Genomic DNA, 22,873 nt, shown 5'->3' with positions numbered 1-22,873 from the left:
TGACTTCCATGAAAAATATTAGATACGCCTGGTAATCCGAAAGTAGCCTTAGCCTGATCGCATGGCACGTTTCATTGAGGTTCTTAAATAAATCTGCAACGTAAAAAATGACTAAATTCGAGGCACTCGGCATTCTCTCTGTCTTGCGAACTGCAAAAGTAACAAACTTGAATAATAATGACACATACACATATATAGTAGAATTAGTGGTTATAACATAACAGTCTCCAGGCTGTACAAAGGGGCAAGGCTGAATCCTCAGTATTTCAACGGTTACATGTGTTTTTCACGTGGAGGTTTGATTCGCGTGCGGCGTGTTCTTGTGTGGGTTGACGTAAAAACCTCACTTCGCGATGGATTTGGGGGGTGGGGGGTCAATTCCACTCGAGTGTGAGTCGTGAGGCGCTGACGTTTGATTTGGAGGATCAAACGTGAATCTGTTTTCAGATTCTGGTGATGTGGTGTCGGGCGTGTGAAGTGGTGATGATCAGGATGGAGACAGAGCGGTGATGTTAAAGGGATAGAAGAACCCCCACACAGCCTCATGCAATGGTCGCGTGTATATGTTCATAGTGGGGGTTAAAAATAAATAAATAAATAAATAAATAAACCAGAAGAAAATAATCATGACGGAGCCCTTTAAAATGGATCTACTCTGCAGCATAGTTCTGTTTGTAGCATAGTGCGAAGAGGGTCAGTAAGAGACCGGTGGACTGGACTGAGAGGGCAAAGGTTTAAAAGGCAAAATGAGGGTTTTTGCGTGTCGGTGTGTGTGTGTGTGGGTGGAGTTGAGGTTTGAGTGCGAGTGTGTGTGTCATGCTCTTGGTCAGCATGTCTCTCTCACAAACAAACCAGGAAACAAGTGCCTGTGCCATCTCCAGCCCACTGGATACCCATGCATGTGGTAACGCTGCACTCTCCTGTTCAAATCACCCTTCTTTTTTTTTCTTCTTTTTTTTACTTTTCTTTCTTTTGTCTGTGGTTGCAAGCTGAAAACAAGCACATGAGAAAAAGGAAACGCTGCTCAAACTGAAATGGGCTTTGTTGACAGAATAACCTGGAAACAGCAGCAACAGTAGAAAGGCTCTGCTGTGTCCGTCACTCAGGCCGCGGGCTCCGGTCAGTAGGCAGAATGTCCGTCCCAGTTAAGTAATCATATAATATACCGTAGTTATCAATAAGTCTTCATTAAGATCATACCTGTATAAGCTTAAATAAAGAAGTGAATGAAAAGAATGGCTACTCCAATATTGAGTAAAATGACCATAACCACCAGAATAGAGCTGGAGCCCTAAGAGACAAGAGGAGAGAAAGAACACCGTTAGTCCACAAACAGCAGGAGCAGATACACATTACACAGTAATCAGCCGTGTATTAAGTACCTCACAGGGATACTTTTCCTTGAGTAAAAGCACAAGTATCTTACCAAAAAATTACTTTGGTAGAAGTTGAAGTCAACTTTTACAAGTATATAGTATACAATTTAAAAAAAAGTATATATACACAAGTATTTGTAAAAAAAAATAGACTTAAAAAATAGTCAGGAGTTAACCCTTCCATTACCATCATGTCGTCACTGTGTACGTCTTATTACCGTAACTCCTAGAGCATTTGTGATATCTAGAAAATTCAAAAACTATGGACTGGCAATCTGTCCGAGTAATGAGCTCCTCTCCTTTCACTCTATGTTATCTGAGATTGGCCTCCGCGACCCTCAGAACCAACCAATCAGAACATTTAACCTGGCAACTGATCGCTTGATTGGGTTTGTTTCTCAATCAAACAAGAAAAAACGACAAACAATTACAACGTCAGGGTCTCCAAAAGTCTCTAATAACACCAGGAAAAGTTGCTGCAAGTCACTTAAAAAAACAAACAAAAAAACATATTCTAAATATACTCGCTTAACACAGCGACAAAGTTGCTAAGTTGGCAACACTGAAGCATTTTCCGCTTTTCCCAGAGTTCCTACACGTTTTCTATTTTAAAATTCCATACATTTCCTGACTCAAATTTCCAGACTTCTCAGAAGATTTCTTCATCAATATTAAACATCTGAATACCAATTGTTAGATCCTTATTATGTAAAAAATATTTCATGAAGCCAGCCCTCAGACAACTTGCATGGACCCGTGACACTGTCTCTGCCGACAATAGGTTTTATTGTATTGGTATTAAATAGGACACGTATGGAAAATAATAAATAAATGAGAATCGCAGTCAGTTACAGTAACCATGGTAACCCGACACCATTCTACAGCCAGCTTGATTAGTCTCATATCATCTACAGGTATGCTATGTTGCGTTAGTAACTTGTTTTGATTTGTATATATTAATATATTTAATTTTAGAATGTGAGGTAATAGTCTGGAAACAACACAAACATTTTTCCATACTCTCCTGTTTTTCACATTACCACGCCCACGTCCAAACTTCTGATCAATCACACAGTAGTTGTCAGACACCACATGAAAAAAAGTTATACGCAGACGATGTGTCAAGAACAAGTTGCAAAAACTCTCAATTTCCCATTTTCACCAACTATATAAACACAGCTGGGCAAAAAGTATTTAAAAATTAAATCAGATTGAATTTGTGAAATTTGGAAATCAGTCAAAGTCTGCTTGGCTCAGGAGAGCGTTGGAAAAACATCTGTTATTGGACACTGAGTTGCTTAATTCTTTGATTATGCTTTTATCCAGGGAAGCACCACATGCTCACTCTCACGGTTTCATATATTGTATTATATTTCAATATATAATTAGTGCTGGTGACTGGAAAAAGACACGTGTGACATCCTGTTTACGTGATTGTTAAGATGAGTCTCCAAAGTAATGTTAAACTTTAAAAACAGAGGCACAAATACACAGTACACGGGTATGCTGGTTATTTGTAGCACTGCTCTTTTCGTTGAATAAACAGACCACTCCATTTTGACTGTAGGTGCGTTAACGACGCTAAAGGAGCTAACGGAGCTAACAGTAAACGGTGCCTGGACTCTGGTGCCACGGCACGTAAACATGACGTCACACACGTCTTTTTTCAGCACTATATATAATGTTATATATAAATTATATATTATACTATATTTACAAATTTTTACTTATTCTTGCCAAATCATGGCGTCTCTGGCGATTGCCACCCCCTATTCGACACACACACAGCTGTGGACAACTTGTGGATGTGTGTAAATAAATCTCTGAAATCATGAGTACGAGGACTCACTGAGTTTGATTTGAGGGTGAGATGCTCTCCTTCCTGCTCCAGAGTGATGGGTTGGGACTTTAGGGGCGGGGAGAGGGTGAGGTCCCTGTGCAGCGGCCACTCCTCCAGCTCCGCCCCCACATTCAGGTTGTCCAGCATCTGTACAGAGTCCATGGATCCCTCTTTGACCGGCCGGAGGCCGCGGGATCGAAGCCTGTTGTTTTTCTGGGCCGGGGACTCTGAGCCCGGCCCACCTCTGGGAGTTTGAGAGTCCGCACACTGAAGCCTCATGTCCACCGTGTAGTCGTTCATCCTCTCCTCGTCCTGCTCTGTGAGTCGCGAGTGGGCAGGGCTCCACCTGAGGGCGCTGTCAGCAGTCCAGCCCACGGTGAGGCCGTCCAGCCTTTGGTCGATTACAGCATGCTTGGAAAGCTTGTGGTTGGACGGGTTGTGCTGCTTTGGATGGTGGTTGGAGTAGACATGCTCTCGAGGGTTATACGCGGAGGAGATGTGGTCTTTTGCGTTATGATTGGAGTAGATATAATCTTGGGACTTGTGATTGGAGGAAGCATGCTCAGAAGTCTTGTGATTGGACATGTTATGTTCCAAGGCCTTGTGATTGGATAAAATGTGCACCTGCGGCTTGTAGTTGGAAGAGGCGTGGTCACAGGGCTTGTGATTGGCGGAGGAATGATCCCATGTTTTGTGATTGGAGGACGAGTACTCCCTTGACTTGTGATTCGACGAGACATGCTTGGAGGGCTTTTGGTTGGATGAGGAGTGCTCCCACGCTCGGTAGGAGGAGGCGTGGTCCCGGGTCTTGTGATTGGAGAAGGATTTCTCAGGCGGTTTGTGGTTGGACACTGGCACCTGCTCGTGCCCGTTGACTTGGCCCTCCTGCTCCTCCAGGAGTGACGGTGTGGTGGAGCGGCTGCTGCCCCCCTGCTCCAAGTACTTTTCGTCGTTCCAGTTTTTAGCCCCTCCCTTCGGCAGATCCAAGCCCCGCCCCTCCACCAGCACCTGGATCTCGGCGCCGCCCTGATCGTCCACAGCACTCTGGCGCATGAAGCAAGCATTTCTAGGGCGGTGGCCGTGCTTTGGTGGACTGTGGGGGGGCGACGTGAGGACGCTCAGCACGGGGCTCAGGTCGGGCGTGATCACAGGCGGTGTGGTGTCAGGCGTGCACAGCTCCGGACTGTCCGTTTCCGTGGAGATGACCTCGTGGTCTTTGTCCTTGGCGTCCTGCTGCTTGGGCCGCTGACATTCAAGACCTGTGAGAACATTGTGAGAAGCAACAACGAAATGACTGAGAGACTGTGTGTTTGCTCCAGGTATGACTCATGTTGTGGGGACAGAAATTATCATCATAATTTAAAAAAATCATCATGTAAATGGACACATTTTAAGGTGAAGACATGTTGTTTAGTTAAGTTTAAGTTGGGTCAGTAATAGTTATGGCTAAGGACAGAATAAGTCAATGTAACGTCCCCTGAAGTCATGAACACCAGACTGTGCGTGTAAATACAAGCGCGCACACACACACACACACACACACACACACACACGCACGCACGCACGCACGCACACACACACACACACACTTTGTGAGGACATTTTGTCCTTGTGGCAACATTTTCATGGTTTTAGAGTTAGAATTGGGCTATGGTTAGGATTAAGTTAAGGCACTTAGTAATAGTGATGGTTAAAGGACTCATATTATACCCTATTTCTCCAAGTTAACCTAGTTCCCTGGTGTCCTAATGAACATGTCTGTGACGTGCTTTGGTCAAAATGAAGGATAAAGCACCAGAGCAGTTCAATCACCCTGCCAAAACAGCCCTGCTCAGAACGCGCTGTTTTGAGTGCCTGTCTCTTTAAATGCAAATGAGACACAGGAAACTACGTCAGAGTCACTGAGGCTCCGGCAGCTAACAGCAGTTAGCATTTGGAAAAGTGATCATTTGCAGACTCTAGCCAGCACATTGGCGTCATATATAAAATGCATCCACTGGACACATAAATCCTCTGAGGCTGGAACGTTGTGTAGAACTTGTGTAGAAGAATAGAGCACTTCGCCTACTTTCGCTCCGCGAGACAACAATTACAGGAATTTGCACATTGCAACGTAGCAATGAGTGCGGAAGTCAACATCGCATGTTTTATCTCCTTTACTTAGACTGAGGTGGACATGAGTGAGTCATCTTTTTTCACACTTTGCCTACTCATAGAGCCTCCTGAGTCACAAATATAAGTATTTAAATGATTAAAAAGTTGATTTTCCAACATATGTCCCCTTTAAGTTTACAGGGGCTAAGGAAAGCATTATGTCTATGATGTGTCCTCACTATGACATAAAATCAAGTTTGTGTGTGTGTGTTATTAGCAAGTAGAGTCACACATTCTGAAACACTGCGGCTCAGAGTGGATTATGGAAGTGAATACACTTGATTTATTCTGAATTCTCAGGCTAGTCTGGAGTAGTTCAGAAATTATTTTGACAACACTGTTGTGGTACACATTCTGATCTCATATAATAAACACTGTGAATCCAAGTGTGATATACAGTATATTTAAACAGCATGCAGAATATCCGTGTTGGTCCACTTTTGATTCTGTGAGGACCATAATACACGGACTGCACGTCAACACTTTCCAACCATGGAAAATTGCAATAATGAACTGATTCTTCCATGACTGAATGAATTGCTAGCTATTAGATGTTTAAAACAGGGCTGCAACAATTATTCAATTATAAATTCATTCAACTTTCAGCTTCTTACAATTTAAGACATTTTGCAATTGTCATCATTTCTTGGTTTGGGAATTATAGTTAAACATTTTTCAACATTTCCTGACATTGCATGGACCAGACAAGTGCTTAATTAATTGAGATTAATTTAAAACATACAGTTGAAGATTCATTTATTTACTTAATTTCATAAATGGTGTAAAAGGCTTGTAGGTAGGTTAAATGTCAATAGTATTATAAGTATTTTATCCTCAAGTCAGTGGTAAATAGTTAAACTATGTTAAGACAAAGGAACATTCTTTGTATCGTCCGCTCTGACCCCTGACCCCTTATGCGTGTCTGTCGTTGACTCACCATTGCCGTAGATGTGAAAGGAGGGTGAGAGCTCTTTTGCAGCGATGCGGGCCAGTCGACACTCCTCCATGGCCTTCTGTGCCACTCCTTCAGCCGCCTCTGCCTTCCCACGAGCGTGGCTCATCCTGAACAGGAGACGGGAGAGAAACACTGTGGTCAAACAGGAGCCACATGTGGGATTTTCATTGTATCATCGTTGTTTACATTCTTGTAGCTTGAGAATTACGTTTTATTTATTTGTTACATTTAAGGGGGAAATATCATACTTTTCCATCTGTTAGCATGATGATGAAGTGTAGATACTGCAATAATTAGAACGTGCATAGAAAATATATATAGAGCAAGAAGAAAGTTATTTTTTGATTAAAGTACAGTACATAAACTGCACAGTAGTTGTTGTCCAGCAGAGGGTGCATCCATGCCCTCTTGAAGAAGACAACACAGTTTAATCGAGCTAAGGCCATAGTCCGAAATGGACAACTTGCAGAGTCCAAGAAGGAGAAAATCTATTCATTGGCTGTGTACATCTGACTCCGCCCCAGTAGGGGGCGCTCATCTCTCTATAAGCTAGAGCGTATTGGACCAGTTTCCTGTTGACCTTTACATCACAGAAAAACAGTGAACAGTGGAGTCAACTCCAGTCTGACTAAATGTATACATGTAGGAGTAATCGGACTATGATTCATATTATGCAGTTATGTTAGTCCGACAAAGACTAGCTCGATTTTAGTCGGACTAATGTGTTTACAACCAAATTATTCTCTGTCTGACGAAAATCAGACTTGTGTAATGTTACTTTGTTCTGTGGTGAATTGAGGATAAACAAAGTAAACTGTCCTATCAGACCTTAGTACATCGATGACAAATGGCATGTAATTGCAATGATGTTGCAGATGAATTTCAACACAACTTTTCCTGATGCAGTGACTGCAACACACCATCATGCGCTAAATCCACAGCTGTTGTGATGTCATCAATAAAGTGGTGACGAGTACATGGAGGGTCTCTGGGGCTGAATCGCGATGTCTTACCTGGACATGGCGATCTCCGCCTTCTGTTTGGCAATGTCGGCGGCCTTCTCCGCGGCCTCGACGGCTCGGTCCACCTTCTCTCTGATCTTACTGGCCCTCAGTGGAATCAGGTTCTTGCGTTTCCCGCTCACCAACACATTCTGTTTGTACTTTCCCTCCTCCTTGGTGCCGTCGGGGAAGGTGGTGCAGCCGTACCCATGCCTCTTGTTCGCTGCCCATTCACCTGCGTAATGAAGGCCATCTGAGCGCCGACTCATGCCCCAGCCTGCCCTCTGGTCGCTGCGCCACTCCCCGGCGTACATTTCAGTGACAGTGGCGTCCACAGGGGCGCCTTGCTCACTCTCACTGGCGTTGGAGTGGATGTCAGACGCAGCTGAGCTAACCGTGCTCATGCCAGCCTCACTGCAGAAGGAGCTCTGCTTGCTGAGCTGACTCGCCAGGGAGCTTTTAGACTCGGAGCGTCGCAGCTTCAGACCGCTCAGGATGGACTGCCGGAAACGGCCTTTTCGCTTCCTCTGGCGTTCGGCTTCACTCGGAGCCGTCAGAGCGAACCCGCCCCTGCCCACTGGGCTCCCGGCCAGTCCAGCCACGACCCCGTCCGTCGGCGTAGTGGCAGCACCGTCCTGTAGCACAGCCGGAGGGCCGTGGCTGTGCTCGGAGCGCAGGGAGTTTATGGATGTTCGCAGGGGAAAGAGGATGACGGCCGCCATGCCGTACGGCACACTCTGCCGCACGCCATAGCCGTGACGCATCCCGCCCAGCCACTGGCCTTGGTAGGTTCCTGGAGGACAGACGACAGACAAAACCCCAGTTAGAGGAGGAAACGCAAGGATGATTTACTGAACGGGCTGAAGCCCAAGCCTCTGTACTACTATCCTAACATCTTCGCTACTATGTTACTCATCCCAATATTTCAATCGGGCCCTGAAGCCACATAACACGGGTTATGTTATGTGACATATCTTAATAGGCCTCCTCAATCATGTGTGTTATGGTATTCACCTCTGATCTGAAAAGGGCCCACTGGATCATAATCCATCCCAGAGGAAATGTAACAGATGTGAGCAACAAGATGGTCTACACTTAAACTCTGAGCTGGGAGCAACATCACTCCCAAGTTCACCGTGTTCCAATTGAGAAGTCGGAAATGCAAACGTATCTCGGGCTAACCCCTGCTAGCCATCGATAACCATGCTCTACATGGTATATATTGCGCACACAAACGGCATATCAACATGTCATTTAGTTTAATAAATGATCACAGAAATGAAATTAACTTGTGAGGCACCTATAGATTTCCACCCCGAGTTCAGACTGAAGGCATTCAAGTTTTTGTGGTGCATACTGGACCTTTCAATGTTTCTACAACCCCATACAGCAAATGAAAACTCAGATGCAGGTGTTTTCATTTCTCAGTGTTTGAGTCAATAAATAATAAACTGTTTATTATAATATTATAATGGACTAATAATGGGAGTGAAGTATGGATGCCTAAGCTGGTGCAAAATAGCACGATTATGCAAATAAACTAAGATTAAAAAAAATGCAGAGAACAATATAAAACATTTTCACATATCTTAATAGATTTAGTATTAAATAGTTAAATAGTTTAGTAATAGTTTAAGTGTTCATGTTACAATTGTCTTTGCTTTTCATGAGACAAAATGGCAGAATTTTTCTACTTTCACTATATTGATTTCACTGTTTAATGGGACAGGAGCTGTCCATGGTGCTGAAACACAGCCTATGTGCAGGAGGCTTTAGTGGCCTATAATTACTGTGTGTGTGCGAGACAACAGCACATTTATTGGGTTGGGGAAAATGTGTCAGCTCGTGCGTGCTATATTCATCTGTTGGCGATCGTCCACGTGAGCGGAAGAGCGGAGCAGAGCTGTCGCGTGACGCACTCTTTTTTTCCTCCCTCTCTCCTTCTCCACCTTCAGTGCAGCACAAACATACAAACACACGCACACACACTGTATGTTCGCTCCACCTGCATCACTTATTGACCTGCAGCTCTCTGTCTCCATCATCCAGGGCCCCACATGCGCAGCTCGGGCGTCCATGATCAAACGGCCTAGATAACAAACCCCCAAAGTCATTAAGGAGGAAAAAATGTAAAGTGACAGAAGCAGAGAGCCAATCACAGAGCAGAAGAGGTCTCCAGTGACATGCTGACCTGCTGTCTCTTGTTACCATGGAGACCTGACAGCACAGAGGGATGCAGAAGTGGGGGGGGGGGGGGTTTATTAACTTGGGTGTATGTGTGTACTTGTATTTGTTACCTCTTAAGGTCCAAAGTCTGGCATAAACACTGACCTTGTCAGGACCAGTAGACAAAAACCTGTGAGGTAGAACCTAATTTTTGAGGAACTGGTCGAGTTGAGGCACAGATTTTAATTGTCTTATGGTTATAGTAAAGGTTAGGCTTTCAATAGAGTGTCCTTAGTGAAGTAGCTGTGAAAAAAACCTGTGTGTGTGTCTCCAAACAGCAGACGATGAGACAGCGGTTTAATTTCTAATTTTGGACACACATGCATTCACCTTTGACATTCATGGCCTCATTCTGTAGTTTTCTAATCATCTAATAATGATGGAAGTCGACGCCGCCACCACACTCCTCAGTCAAGACATCGAGTGACCCTGTGACCCCTCTGCAACCCAGCCCATGACTGTGGACCTTAAACTGGACTTTTAAAACACATGTTAACATCCGACTGAAATAGTACTAAAGTGGGACGTTCAGTCAGATAAGACTTAAGCTAGCCCTGGGCACAGAAATGTGCCACAGATCCCACCAGCGACTCATACCTGGAAATAAAAGCCAATACACAGAAGAAGACAAAAGTCACAAAAACCTGTGAAATTCTGGCCCAACTGATTTGGATGGATGGTAGGGTTAGGGTTAGGGTTAGGATTAACAATGAATGGCATTCGACATGCTAAGGGTTAGGGTTAGGTCTGTAAACCTGCTAATGCAAGCTATAAAAGGGTGCATCACCACCCGGTGTTCATTCAATAAATCGATTCCCTGCTCGTGTTTGTATCCTGGAACATGGACAGTAGTAAACAGCGACTGTGCATGGAAACGTAGTCTTCCAGAAAGTTGGACAAAAGTAGCGGTTACAGAACTTCGATTCTACTTCTCACTTGATTTATAACGTCAGTAAACACTTTCCTGAGGAGTTAATGGTCTCAATCACAAGTTTCGGCTCTTCTTCGGTAGAACACGATGTCAATTTTGTAAACAATGTTCCCATTTAGAGGAAAACAGTGTGACACTCATATTATGAGTGGACACCAGTGTGATTGACAAGAGATGACGTCTACGAACTTCCAGTTTTCAAAAACTGGCAGAGTACGGATCAAATTGTGACGCTCGAGGCTTCAGAGCAGGAGTCAGAAAACTCTGTCCATTCACTTTTAAACTGTAATCTGTGGTGTAGAAGTGACCTACATGTCATTTAGGTAACGTGACAGTACACATTCTGCTTCTTCTTCAGGCCTGAAATCAGTTTGCAAAACAAGAAGGCGGTGTTTTTATTCAGGAAAAACTTTATGTCTGCCCCACACCAGAGGATCTTTCTTGATTTTAAAAACGTGGGAAGACCACAGACACAAGAAACTTCCTCACTGATTTAACTAACTGATGTTATCCCTGAGAAAGCACAGACGAGACAGGATCACTGAGCGTTTAATCAAATGGTCTCAGGGAGGCAATTCCAGGGATTTGGGATCTCACAGACACTTAAGACGAACAGAAATGGAGGCGGACTGTCTGCGTCGTCAGGTAATAGCTGTTGTGTTAACGTGCAATCTTTTGTGCTGCGAAACGCAGAAAACTGACCGACGTCTCGGGCTGAGTGGACGGAATCGACTCTGCTTGAAGAAGTGACGGTTCTAAACAGAAACTCACTCCCCCAATTGTCATTCAGTCATAATTATCTAACATGTTTAATACTTACGATAATACTTGTGTCTGTTAACCCCGTTACACCAGGACAATCTGTTCAAGTCAGCCTAAAATCGTAAGGCAGAAGTTGCCACATTGGGACCAAAATCTGGCGAATTATCCTCTAGCTAGCTTAAAACACTGACAGTGTTGGGGTGTGTTGGTGGTGCTCGTGAGATTTACCTCCATCAGAATAGGTTTCAGTGCCGTATCCGTCCTGCAGCCCATTGCTCCATGTCCCCTCGTACCGGGCCCCGCTGGCCGTGCTCTCCAGCTGCCCATAGCGGCCTTTGAACCCCTGCGTCCACTCCCCTCTGTACTCCCAGCGGCCCTTGCTCTCCACTCCGATGCCGTGTCGCTTGCCCTGTGCCCAGGTGCCCTGGTAGCTGTTTCCACTGGGCCACGTGTACACGCCCAGCACCTCGAAGCCATGGCTCCAGGCCCCGGCATACTCGCCCTGACCCTGGGGCCCCGTGCAGACGCCCCGGCCGTGGGCTTTACCCTGCTCCCACCCCCCGCAGTACGACCCCCCATCATCAAAGTCAAACCTGCCTCCAGTGGACATGCATGAAACAGGTTTAGGCAAATCCTTAGAATGTCAAGAAAAAGGGGGCAAAAAAACACAGGCCTGGTTCAGTCAGAGGGAGGGAGGAGGGAGGAGGCCTCGCCTGAATCAGGCAGCATGGAAGAGGAGCGCGGCCTCGACTCTCCCTCTGCTGTTAGCTCAGGGTGTAAAACGCTCGCTCCTCGCTGTGAAAACAAAGAGCATCACCTTGTGATTGAGAAGCAATCCCAGCCTCAGCGACGGCGGCAGCAGCCGCGCTTGCTGCTCCCCATGGGCAGAGCGACGTCCTCGTCCTTCTCCACCTTCCTGCCTCACTCTCAGCCGGGGGAACGCTGAGCTCAGCCCGGGCCGGTGCTGGCTTCAGACAAGCGAGGCCTAGGCTTTTCCAGCAGCAGTCCCAGAGGCCCTCAGAGCGGCAGCGGCAGCAGCTCAGTCAGACATTACAGCATCCCCAACATCGCTGCTGCACCTGCAGCTCACAGAGGGAAGCGGCACAGAAGAGACACCGCCGTCACCGCTGCTGCTTCACCCCCCCAACGCCATTAACAAAAACCAGAGGAGCAGAGAAGCATGGCCTGGAATCAGGCTAACGCTCAGAGACACACAAACACAAACACACCTCAGCAGACACAACACACTGTCAATCTCTGACTCTGAATCTCTCTGCAACCTGCGGGCGAGCCAAAGATGAAAAATTAATTATTCCTCTTTTCTCTCTCTCCGTCTTCGCTGTCTGCGATCGCTTTAATGTGGGTTGTTGTTGTATCCGGATTCCACCAAGTCATCTGCCCTCTCCTGTTTTTCTGCCTCTCTCTCTCTCTCTCTAAAATCTGCTCATTACAGGACTGTTCCACCCCAGCCAATACCCTTCCCCCACACGCACACACACACACGTACAGTGAACACACTCCTTCTGAGCTCTTAAAGAGATAGAGACTGAGGGATGCTGCATGCACAGAGCGCTCTCTCTCTGCCTCTCTCTCCGGAGATTCGACCTGCTCTTCCTCATTATCCAGCCTCGTTTCACTCCCTCACTCCTCCTCCTCGACTCAGCAGTCCCTTCTCTTGATAACTGGAGGTTTGTGGGGTTATTGATCCCCTGCCACTCTCTCCCTCTCTCTAACTATTCATCTTTTTCACGCTTGTTTCATTTGAGGAAAAAAAACAACAACCTGAAAATCAACCGGTTAATATTTTTAACCGGGAGTATTGGATAGGGATGGGAATCACCAGAGACGCCACAACACAATATTAACATGATATTTAAATCACAATACAGTTCATTTCATAATCAACAAGGCAATCAGGGACGCAACAAGCCTCTGGCGCCCTCTGTTGGTCAGGTGGGCAAGCACAAGTGTGGAAGCACATACAAACGGAACACAGCATATATTATTGTGACTTGAGTGTTTGAACTCCTTTGTTCCTATTTACCTAATGACGCCTTTCTTCACAATGCCGAACCGCAGATGATTAAAAAGACTGAGAAATCCTGAAAAATGGTGCTAATTTGACGGTGTATTTAGCCACAGCACTGCTGAAAGCCTGCGATCGCGAGCCGCATCACGACCCCCTGCCTCTGTATTTCAGCAATTTCAACAAATCTTTATAATCAACTGATTCTAATGATTCCGTGACACCAAAAACAACTACCCATATATTTTTTTTGTGATGGGCAGGTGATCACCCAAGTTTGTCCCCGTTAAATACCCACACAACAAAATTATGACATTTTCATAAAATCCCCATCTCTTTTAAAGGGACACTGTGTAGTATTTATGGGTTTATATAACCCAAAATCCACTTTTTTATACATATTATGTGCTCCTGCATTGTCTAGTCGCTGTATAATAGTTTTTGTATCATTTTCGTAGTGTTTCAAAAAGTCATGTAAAATAACATGGTCGCGGGCCGCGGTTGCATAGCCACTGTTAGCAGCGAGACGCCATGTTTCTACCGGAGCCTGTAAGGACAAACGCGAGAGAACAAATCAAGCGTCTCTTTACTTGTAGCAGAAGTCCCGCCTCCTCTCTCTCCGCTTCGTCTGCTACGGCCGCGGTAGCTCGCCCTCTCCCTCGCCTCACGAACCTCATCTGCTGACACGGAGAAAGACGACGAGGACGACATTTGACCTGCTGGGGATACCGTAGCGCTCAGTGAAGGGAGGGGGTGAGCAGAGGAGCAGTTCTTTGTTGTAAATTTCAGCCTCTCCTCTAGATGGCACTATAAACTACTTACTTCACCTTTAAGGGGCATACTGCAAAAAAACAAACAAAAAAAACAATTTAGTTTTCAGCTTGCTTTTTTATTTCAGTTTATTCAGTTAATTCAACAAATGATTTAGTAGTTTTAGTTTAGATTTTATTCTGAGGAATTGACTAGTTTCAATTTAGTTTTCAGGTATTAAGAGAAAGAAAGCCTCGACTTGTAGACGCTGAAAAGATTGAGAGAATGTGTGACATCAAATATGGATTATCAAATCCTTTAATTTCATTCTTCAACCTTTAACACTTGTGTCAAATGTTCTGAAGATGAATGTACAATTCAGTTTAGTTTTACTTTGTTAATTGCAGTTTTTATTTTGTTTTGGGTTTTTTCTGTTTTAAATTGTCGTTTTTATTTGGATTCGAGTTAACTAAATTATTTTCTCACTGCTAGTTTTAGTTTTATACTTAGTTTTCGTTAACTATAATAACCTGGTAGCTACCAAGTACGAAATTCTGTGTTGCTCATGTAAGATAAGCAGTTTAAGTTCGATAAGAGGACCAACACGTAAAACAAATCATGTAGTTCTCATTATCAGAGATTCAATGAAACAAGAAAAGGTGAATTACTCTACCTGTACAGTCGCGTCACCTTCGGAGAACTCAAGCCTTTCCGTTGCTCCGGCGCCATTTTGTTTATTTGAAAATGAGAAAATTGTCACGGCACGTCCACGTGCACCTGCAACCAATCATCTGTTGGACAGTACAAGCTGTCAATCACAACTTAGCCGCGCCCCCCCTTTAAAAGCATCTCTTACTTTAAGTGGAAGAATGATGGAGACAAAGAGACTCAAAATGGTTCATGTTTACTGGTGTTTAGCATGAATCAAAAAGTGGGCTCATTTCCTTACTTGCCTTGAAACCAGTGGAGTCGCCCCCTGTTGGACATTCAAGAGATTACAGGTTTCTTGCTCTCACTAAAACAGCTGCCAACAAGAAATAACGAATAAAAATGTGCACCTACTTGAGTTTATGATGCTCAGTGTTACCTCACCATTAGGTGAAATGTGTGTCTTTTTTATTTTGCTAAAACGCTAATTTTTCTGCACTAAAGTCCATAGAGAGCTGCTGGTCTGCTGCCTTGTTTGGCAGGTTTGTGTCACTTTGGTAAATCCAAACACATTTGAACTTAGCGATTGCGTTTACATGTGCACTAAAATAAAACGATTACTGGCAATAATTAGGTAACTGGAATGAACCGTTTAAGGTGTATACTATACAGTCTCTAAGAAATCAGATTATTGACAGAAACACTGTGTTAAAAAAACAATAATGGCAATAAACTGATAATGATATCGTCTATTACATTTACATGAGCACTTGAATAACCAGAGAACTACAAAAACCCGATAATAATCAGTTTTTCAGTGTGCGTGTAAACACACTCACTGATAGATAGTTGTGTGTCAACAAATCCTACAAATTTGCTCCCTGGAGTTTGGTGCAGGGTCAGTACATTATACAATCACACGTGAGAATTCTGCCAATATAACAAAATAATAATAATAATTGTCTATAGACAAAAGGCAATTGCATAAAGTCGAAGTGAAATAAACACAAATATTCAGTTAATAATTGGCATTGACGATAATTACTCATGAATGATGTTTTCAGTCCGTGTGGTGAGGATGTTGTTTATTTGTAAAATGAGTAATTTACAGGTTGCCGACAACAACAGAAGAACAAATATCCAGTAGCAGAAATAATGACAGAAAACAGAAATCTATAGCGAAGGCGGAGGCTCCTCCCCCCGAAGACTTGGAACACCTGTTCAGGTGAGGATGTCGTGCGCCTGCTGCTCCACCAACATCGCCATGTTCTTGACGTCACCGCACCAGAAGTCCAGTCGCTCCTTCATCCCTTTGATCTGAAAGCACCACAGTTGAGAGTTAGAAAGTAATAGAAGTAAAATAAGGCCTGGACATGAGAGGATTCATTGATTCAAACAGTAGAGGACGCCAATTCTCCAGTTTACACATTCTATGAACATTAGTGGTGCCACACCTGCTGCAGGTCCAAGACTCGGGGCTGCACCCAGGTCATCTGCACCTTCTGATCCACCTCGTCAATGTTGCCTTTGACCAGACCCACAGACAGAGCCTTCATCACCAGCAGCTCCACCTGCAGGACGCCAACAGTCACTGGTTATCAGAGTCCACCGCACTGGTCACGACACGTCACTGGGATTTATTGATTTTTTTTTATTATTATTATTGTTGTTACACTCGTCATTGAACCGACCTCATTGACGGGGATTTTGGTGCTCTGAGAGATCTCTGTGAACGTCAGCTGTCTGTGGTTCGCAGGACGAGTGAAGGTCATCTGGAGGGAGGGAGGAAGGGAGGAAGGGAGGCGTGTTTGTAAAAACCTTCAGAGTGAAGTGACAGATGATGACACTGGGACACACAAACCACATTAGACTATCATTTAAAAATATGCTATTAGTCCTGCTTCTGTGATCAGCTGTTCTGTGTCTTTCAAACTTCACTTATGGAAAACAGATCCGTTCCCTCGTGGCTGACTGGGAGATTCCTGTTTTCTCTTTAATACTTGCTTTGTATTGAAGGTGCTATACGAGTACAGTCTGATTGATTTTGAGGTTCTTTCCACCATTTTCTGCAAACTAGGGAGCAGACAATTGATTCACAGAGAATATAATCGATCATGACAGTGACAGCTCTAATAATGGTTGTTTTGTGTCTCACCTCCATGACACACAGGAGCTGGATCTTCTGCATCAGTTTAGCTTCATGTGCTGCCAGGTCCGGCTAAAACCAAAGGGAAGAAGAACAAATCTATCAGTTATCAATTCATACAACCCAGCGAGGTTGATTTACTTAAGCATAACATCCTACTGATCCTAAACAATCTAAGTCCACACCACCTTAAATCGTTATTCACAAACAGAAAAAGCAGTTGGTTGCTTAGTAACAAAACATCCTGTGAATGAGGAAAAGAAAGAGCAGAGATTCGTTTTGTGTGAGTAACGAGTCGACAAGGTGACATTGTTACCGACGGAAGGTGTTAACGACGCTTTGATTCACCGCCTTTACACGAGTTGTGACTTATAAGAAAACATGGACGTCTTTGACAATTTAAAATTCTCACACAAAAACCCAACCCTGTGACTTTCAAAGTAAACTTTTCAGTTGCTGTATATTCACACTAAATCTAGGGATGCAACAATCCACTTTTTTTCACTACCGATCCAATCTTCTGAATTTGGATATCTGCCGCTACCGATACTATTCCGATATGGATGCTCTGTTTGCTTTAATATTATTATCATTTTGATTATAAGGCTTTAATAAACTCTTTTATACAGGCAAGTATGATATGTACGACTTTTACAACGTTTACAGCGACTTTACAGACCCCTGGCGATTTTTTTACAATTCTGTTTCACAGAGTGAGATCCAGCTAACTTTATTTGTTGTGGGCAGAGAGTCTCTCTCACACACACATGCACCAGTTTAAAAAATAAAACTAAAATAGATAAATACCGTCTCTGTGTTAATCATTGAATCACCGGACATTCAGCCAAAATCACGTGACAACTGCCAAAAACCGGCATATATACAGGCTAACGTGAACCCTGGCTTGGAGGACAGTGATTTTCATTGTTTTTATACCGCCGTCAGTACCGTTCGTTTTAAAGCGGTGACGGCTGTGATTATGTCGGCTGAAGAGAGCAGGTTGCGGAGCTGAACTTCCTGGTTAACTCCTGGTCAATCATGCTTGTGTCGTGCATCATTACCCCGCGTCTCATCGAGACACGCCTCAGTTCAGGAAACCCATTCCACTTTTTGCAGCCAGCTAGCAGAGCAGTCAGGGAATCACTTGTGGAGACATTTCAGCAGACACACACAGACGGATCGGAAATCTTTATAGTTGTATAGTCAATTACAACTATAGTCAATTACGTCTGTATCGGAACCCAATACCGGATCGGATCGGCCCTATCCCTAACTAAAACACCATGTTATTTTCTGAGTAAATTTTGCATCTTGAAACACAACCTCAATGTTTTCAAAATTTGAGATTCAGTTTCTATTCCTCCTTCTTTGGTTTACTCAAGCTTCTGTTTTAAGTTGCACATTATTTAAAATGTAAGTATTTGAAAATGTTTGTCATGTACCTGTTGACCCCAGGCAGACTTGAAGCTCTGGAATTTCTCCACGTTGCCACCATTGAAGGCATAAAGTGTATCAATGAGCCACTGTTTGTCCGTGTTTCTCAGAGTCTCCAGCACAGGATGCATTAGCTGCAAAGGAAACGGTCACTGTTATCACACTGAGCTGAACAAAAAAGCTGCTGAGAGCTGTGCTTCTAAGTGATAACCCCCACCAGCTCTCCAAAGTTGTAAACTCCTTCTCCTAAGAGTCCAGCCAGTCCGAGTGTGAACGCCCTCTCCTGCTTCTCCGTTTCTGTGAGGCGACAACGGAATAGTTCAGCTGTTGATGAGGCACAACACGATGATACGACGTCTAATTGGGGAAAACTCATCTCTGCTCACCTGGAAGGTCTTTGATGTCCACACAGCCGAGGTAGCGGAGAGCGTCTTTGTAGTAGGAGGCGTGGTTTCCGATAATGCGATAGTACTTACTGGAGAGGTCGTAAAACCGACCGTGGACTGACGTCACACCAGGCAAGTTATTCAACATCTCCTCAACATCTTCAATTAGTTTCTGTAGCGGGGAAAAAATGTGTGGGTTGTGTTTGAGGTCATGAACACGTCATGAGACGGAAGAAACATGTTATAAAGCAGGACAAATAACAGTGGAAAGATGTACACTTTCACAAGTTTGGGGTCAACGATACAATTTTGTGTTTTCCATTAAAAGTCACACTTTTATTCATCAAAAGAGTTGCATAATGAACAGGAAATATAGTGAAGACATTGATAAGATTAGAAACAATGATTTTTATTGAAAAATAATCATTTTAATCATCAAAGTCAGTTAGATTGGATGGAGACAGCATTTCCCAGCCATGCCACAGATTCTCAATTGGATTTTGGTGTGGGGGGGGGTAAAAAAAAAAGATGCATCATGCAATAGTGTGATAATGTTATAATAATTATCACATAATAATGTGTGATATAATATAATATTGTGTTGACACCAGTGATAATAACGGATCACGGTGTCTCTGGTGATTGGCAACAAGGGTCTACATGGTACATGTTGAGGTTTGAGAAACACTGATTAACAATTAATCGATAAAATAGACGACAGATTAATAGATCGTGAAAATAATCATTAGCTGCAGCTCTACTCGTTTGTAATCTGGCACAAATTCACCAGCCGCATTGAAAGCAGGAATACACATCACTGAGGAAACTAAAAGGATCTCATGTTTTCTTGATGCTTTAATCAAATTGTTAGCTGTCTGGGTTTTTTTGTGTGAAAGCGAATGTTCACACTGCACGTCAGGTGCGATGCAGCACTGCTGTGTGCTTTTGCTGCTCGACTTGACACACACACACAAACACGTCACGTGTGAAAGCGTGATGTGTGGAAAGTGTGCGTCACATGCAACACCGAAGGCAGGCAAAAAAGGGGGAACGCGCTCTGACCTTTGTGGCAGGAAGATCGTTGATCTCCAGCTTCAGTCTCCCGATCGACGTCTTGCAGAGAATGACGGCTTCGTCGCTGCTTTTCACCTTGGATCAGACGCAAATGCATTGTCTTTAAACTGTGAACCAAAAATCCATCATTTAGATTTTTCGACGGCCATGATGGAACGTGTCGGCTTACCTTTTCTTTGGTCTTTTCAAGAAAAGTGATGGCATCTTTAGGATCTGGAAACAAAGGGGGAAAAACACTTGACTGAAGGCCTTTACACAACAGATTTAATATTTTAAAAACATCATGTATACAATCTGGTTTCCATTTCCATCCAAGGTCCCTTTTATCAATTATTTTATCCTTAGCTTTGCTTACAACAGGAACAAATCTAACTAATCAGAATTTGTTTTTGATGACATGACATTTGAAATGTTCAAAGTGGTCATATTTGCTCTCGAAACAGAAATTATTCTGTTGTAATGATTCCTTTGTTACATGGAACAAAGAAAATGAAAATGTTGATATTCAAGAAGCTTAAAAAAAAAAAAAAAAAAAAAATCAGAAAGATTGTTTTAATTATTAAAAAAAATTCCTCTAACCGATTAATCAATTATCAAAATAGTTAATGAACAATTGAGTCACCGATTAATCATTGGTGTCCTGGTTTATATTAGATAATGTTCAATCACAAATCAAAAATTTAGGGAGCATCAAAATTCCCATCCACGGTATTCGCAATTCAGTGCTATTATTTTTCAGATTCCTGATGTGCAAATAAAAAAGGAAGAAGAAAAATACATGAATAAATATAAAAAAAATTAATCTCACTGTCATTACCTGTCATCTGTCTGGTAACATACAGGATAATCTCCACAAGGGACAAGGGGTTGATTCTATTAAAAGGAGCATTAAACAAGAAATTAGCATCCAACCAACAGAAAACACTGACTTACTGACATTTGTTAATACGTTAAGTCGTTTTACGTCACCGGTGTTCGAAGTCACAGAGGAAATTTTCATAGAGCTGTGAAAGGAAAACATACAGTCAGATTATGCTAAGAATGTTCAGACTATCACAAATCTTTGTCATAAATATCTGATTTAGGAGATGTTTTACTGAATTCTCTGAAGAAATCATCATTTTAACTTGTATTGGGCTGCATAAAACAATTTTTAAAAATGATTAGGTAATATCTACATATATAGCCAGATTAATAAACCTTTTTGCGTTTAAATATTGCTCCGAAATGCATCAGTTCTAAAGTTGTTCACATTTATTAAAGTAGGTCCGATTATTTGAAAAAGACACTGACACGTGGTACCAACCACACAGAGACATAAAACACAACTGCCAGCAACGGACATAAAGGGACACAATTAGATCTACGCCAATGTAAGTCAACACTTTCTTATATCTTATATCTAACATAAAGTCTATGTCACTTTGTAAAGCATACACTTGCTGTACAAAACTCAAAAAAGAAAATCAGTGATTTTACATCACAGCGCACAGTAGTGCTGCTGCCGCCGTCTGTGAGTTCAAAGGTGTTATTTGTGAGTTGGGTGTTTGAAATCATGTTGCATGGATTTACATCAGTTCTTTATGGACTTTGATTAATGGATGAAGCGGCAAACATATTCTTAAGATAGTTTACATGTATGCCGACATTAACTTGATAAGGTGGGTGTTTTGTTATGTGACTAAAATACTTTATTTCTAGTGTCCCCTGCTGGCAGCCATGTTCTCTGGGCGATAATACGATAACAACATATATCGATATCAATAGAAAAAAAGTTTATACAGGACCACAGTCAGACCAATGTTGTCTGCAAATTATGCAAGACCAAGAGCGGAAATACAACAAACTAACACAGACCACCAACAAACAAACAAAAAAAAAAAACATTACAAAGACATAGAAGCTTTTCAGCAATATCGCCCAGCACAAACACACATCACAGCACAGCCATGTCTCAGAGACTCAAACAACCCAAAGTAAACCTTTTAAAGTATAGTGTGACCACAGTGCAGTTACCTGTATGAGGCCATCTCCTGTTTTGAAGCAAGGGTCTTTGACAAAGTCTGTCAGCTTCAGAGTCACTTGGTGCCACAGTCTGTTGGAAAAGACAAGTGTCAGTGATGACGTCTTCACAGCACCACTACAGTCATCACGTTTAGGGCTACAACTAACGATTATTGTCATAATTGATTAACCTGGCGATTATTTTCTCGTTTCATCGAGTACTTAATTGGTCCGTAATCTGGGTGAATGGCAAGACTGTAGTGTAAAGCAGCTCATCAAGACTAGAAAAGGTCTATATAAACACAAACCATTACCAACTCCTTTTCTTGTTATTTTGTTTGGTAGTAACGAGTTACAAAGATAGTTTTGATTAATGTAGTGGAGTAAAAGTACACGACTTATTTAGGAAATATAGTTTAGTAAAAATTTAAGTTGCTAGAAACACAAATAAAGTAAAGTACAGATACGTGACAACATTGGTTAAAACAGAATTGAGCAGCAGCGTACAATGTATGAACTCCTGTGAAGAGGCTAACAAACTGCTAAAGACTCATGTCAGTCAGATAAAGTTTGGCCTATTCTGGTGTGTATATTTAAATGAAAAATGGCTCCGATCTTCCACATTCAATGACTGAGAACAAAATGTTTTTGAATAAGCTTTGGCTCCAGGTTTAGCTTCAGTGCTAGGTCCGCAGATGACTCAGCGAGCGTTGACAATGAATGAGGGGAGCTACCGTTAGCTTAGCTGAGTGCTAGCAGAGCACGTTAGCTATGTGACTCGTATATTATATATTTGTTTTTAACTCTTTACCTTTTGTTGTACAATTCCTCCAAACCGTGCCACTCCGCCGCCATCTCCGGAGTGGAGCTGTTGCTCTGCTGCTGTTTGAGGAAACCGCTGACATCTTTCATGGCTGCGAAGGACCGTTTTTAGTCAGGGCTAGAAAAGTGATGTTGGATTTTTTAGCTAACCGAGCTGCTGCTACTGAACACGAAGAATGATGGGAAATGAAGGCGGGCGGTGCTGCGTTCACGTACCACCGCCGCTGTAGGCAAAACCAAAACACGAGCAACACTTACTATTCTTATTTTTATAGGCTTAATTGTGGGTTTTATTTAGAAAGCTGCATTGCTGATATTTTATGGTGTCAGTTAATCCG

General features: G+C 43.0%; 2 protein-coding genes across 3 annotated transcripts; both read right to left on the bottom strand.

The window, feature by feature from the left end:
* Window positions 1-1,210: 1,210 nt before the first annotated feature.
* On the bottom strand, window positions 1,211-11,855 carry jph3a (junctophilin 3a; the record flags this gene model as incomplete). 2 transcript variants are annotated; one of them, XM_083901095.1, is made up of 5 exons in its annotated part: window positions 1,211-1,291; window positions 3,226-4,475; window positions 6,296-6,432; window positions 7,339-8,119; window positions 11,474-11,855. In XM_083901095.1, the coding sequence occupies 5 exons, from the start codon at window positions 11,853-11,855 to the stop codon at window positions 1,211-1,213; spliced, it is 2,631 nt and encodes an 876-aa protein (XP_083757221.1). The 2 variants fall into 2 exon arrangements, with proteins under 2 accessions (XP_083757221.1, XP_083757222.1); XM_083901096.1 differs by having other exon boundaries at window positions 6,308-6,432.
* A 3,890-nt stretch (window positions 11,856-15,745) lies between these two features.
* Window positions 15,746-22,698, bottom strand: psmd13 (proteasome 26S subunit, non-ATPase 13). Its single transcript, XM_083900658.1, has 13 exons — window positions 22,525-22,698; window positions 21,726-21,804; window positions 20,679-20,713; window positions 20,527-20,582; window positions 19,879-19,922; window positions 19,698-19,784; window positions 18,636-18,807; window positions 18,467-18,546; window positions 18,258-18,383; window positions 16,825-16,887; window positions 16,361-16,441; window positions 16,124-16,240; window positions 15,746-15,986 (listed from the first exon to the last, which is right to left on the bottom strand). The coding sequence occupies exons 1-13, from the start codon at window positions 22,623-22,625 to the stop codon at window positions 15,891-15,893; spliced, it is 1,137 nt and encodes a 378-aa protein (XP_083756784.1). The 5' UTR covers window positions 22,626-22,698; the 3' UTR covers window positions 15,746-15,890.
* Between the last annotated feature and the right edge of the window lie 175 nt (window positions 22,699-22,873).

The sequence above is a fragment of the Microchirus variegatus genome, assembly GCF_963457635.1.
Source record: "Microchirus variegatus genome assembly, chromosome: 14".
NCBI classification, from domain to species: domain Eukaryota; kingdom Metazoa; phylum Chordata; class Actinopteri; order Pleuronectiformes; family Soleidae; genus Microchirus; species Microchirus variegatus.
This window is presented reverse-complemented; position numbering and strand designations above follow the sequence as displayed.

Coding starts and splice junctions, on each gene's coding strand:
- psmd13 (XM_083900658.1), bottom strand. CDS start 22,625: ATGAAAGATGTCAGCGGTTTCCTCAAACAGCAGCAGAGCAACAGCTCC. Junction 20,583..20,678: donor CTCTGTGACTTCGAACACCG/GTGACGTAAAAC, acceptor TCCTTTTAATAG/AATCAACCCCTTGTCCCTTG. Junction 16,442..16,824: donor AGCTCCTGTGTGTCATGGAG/GTGAGACACAAA, acceptor CCCTCCCTCCAG/ATGACCTTCACTCGTCCTGC.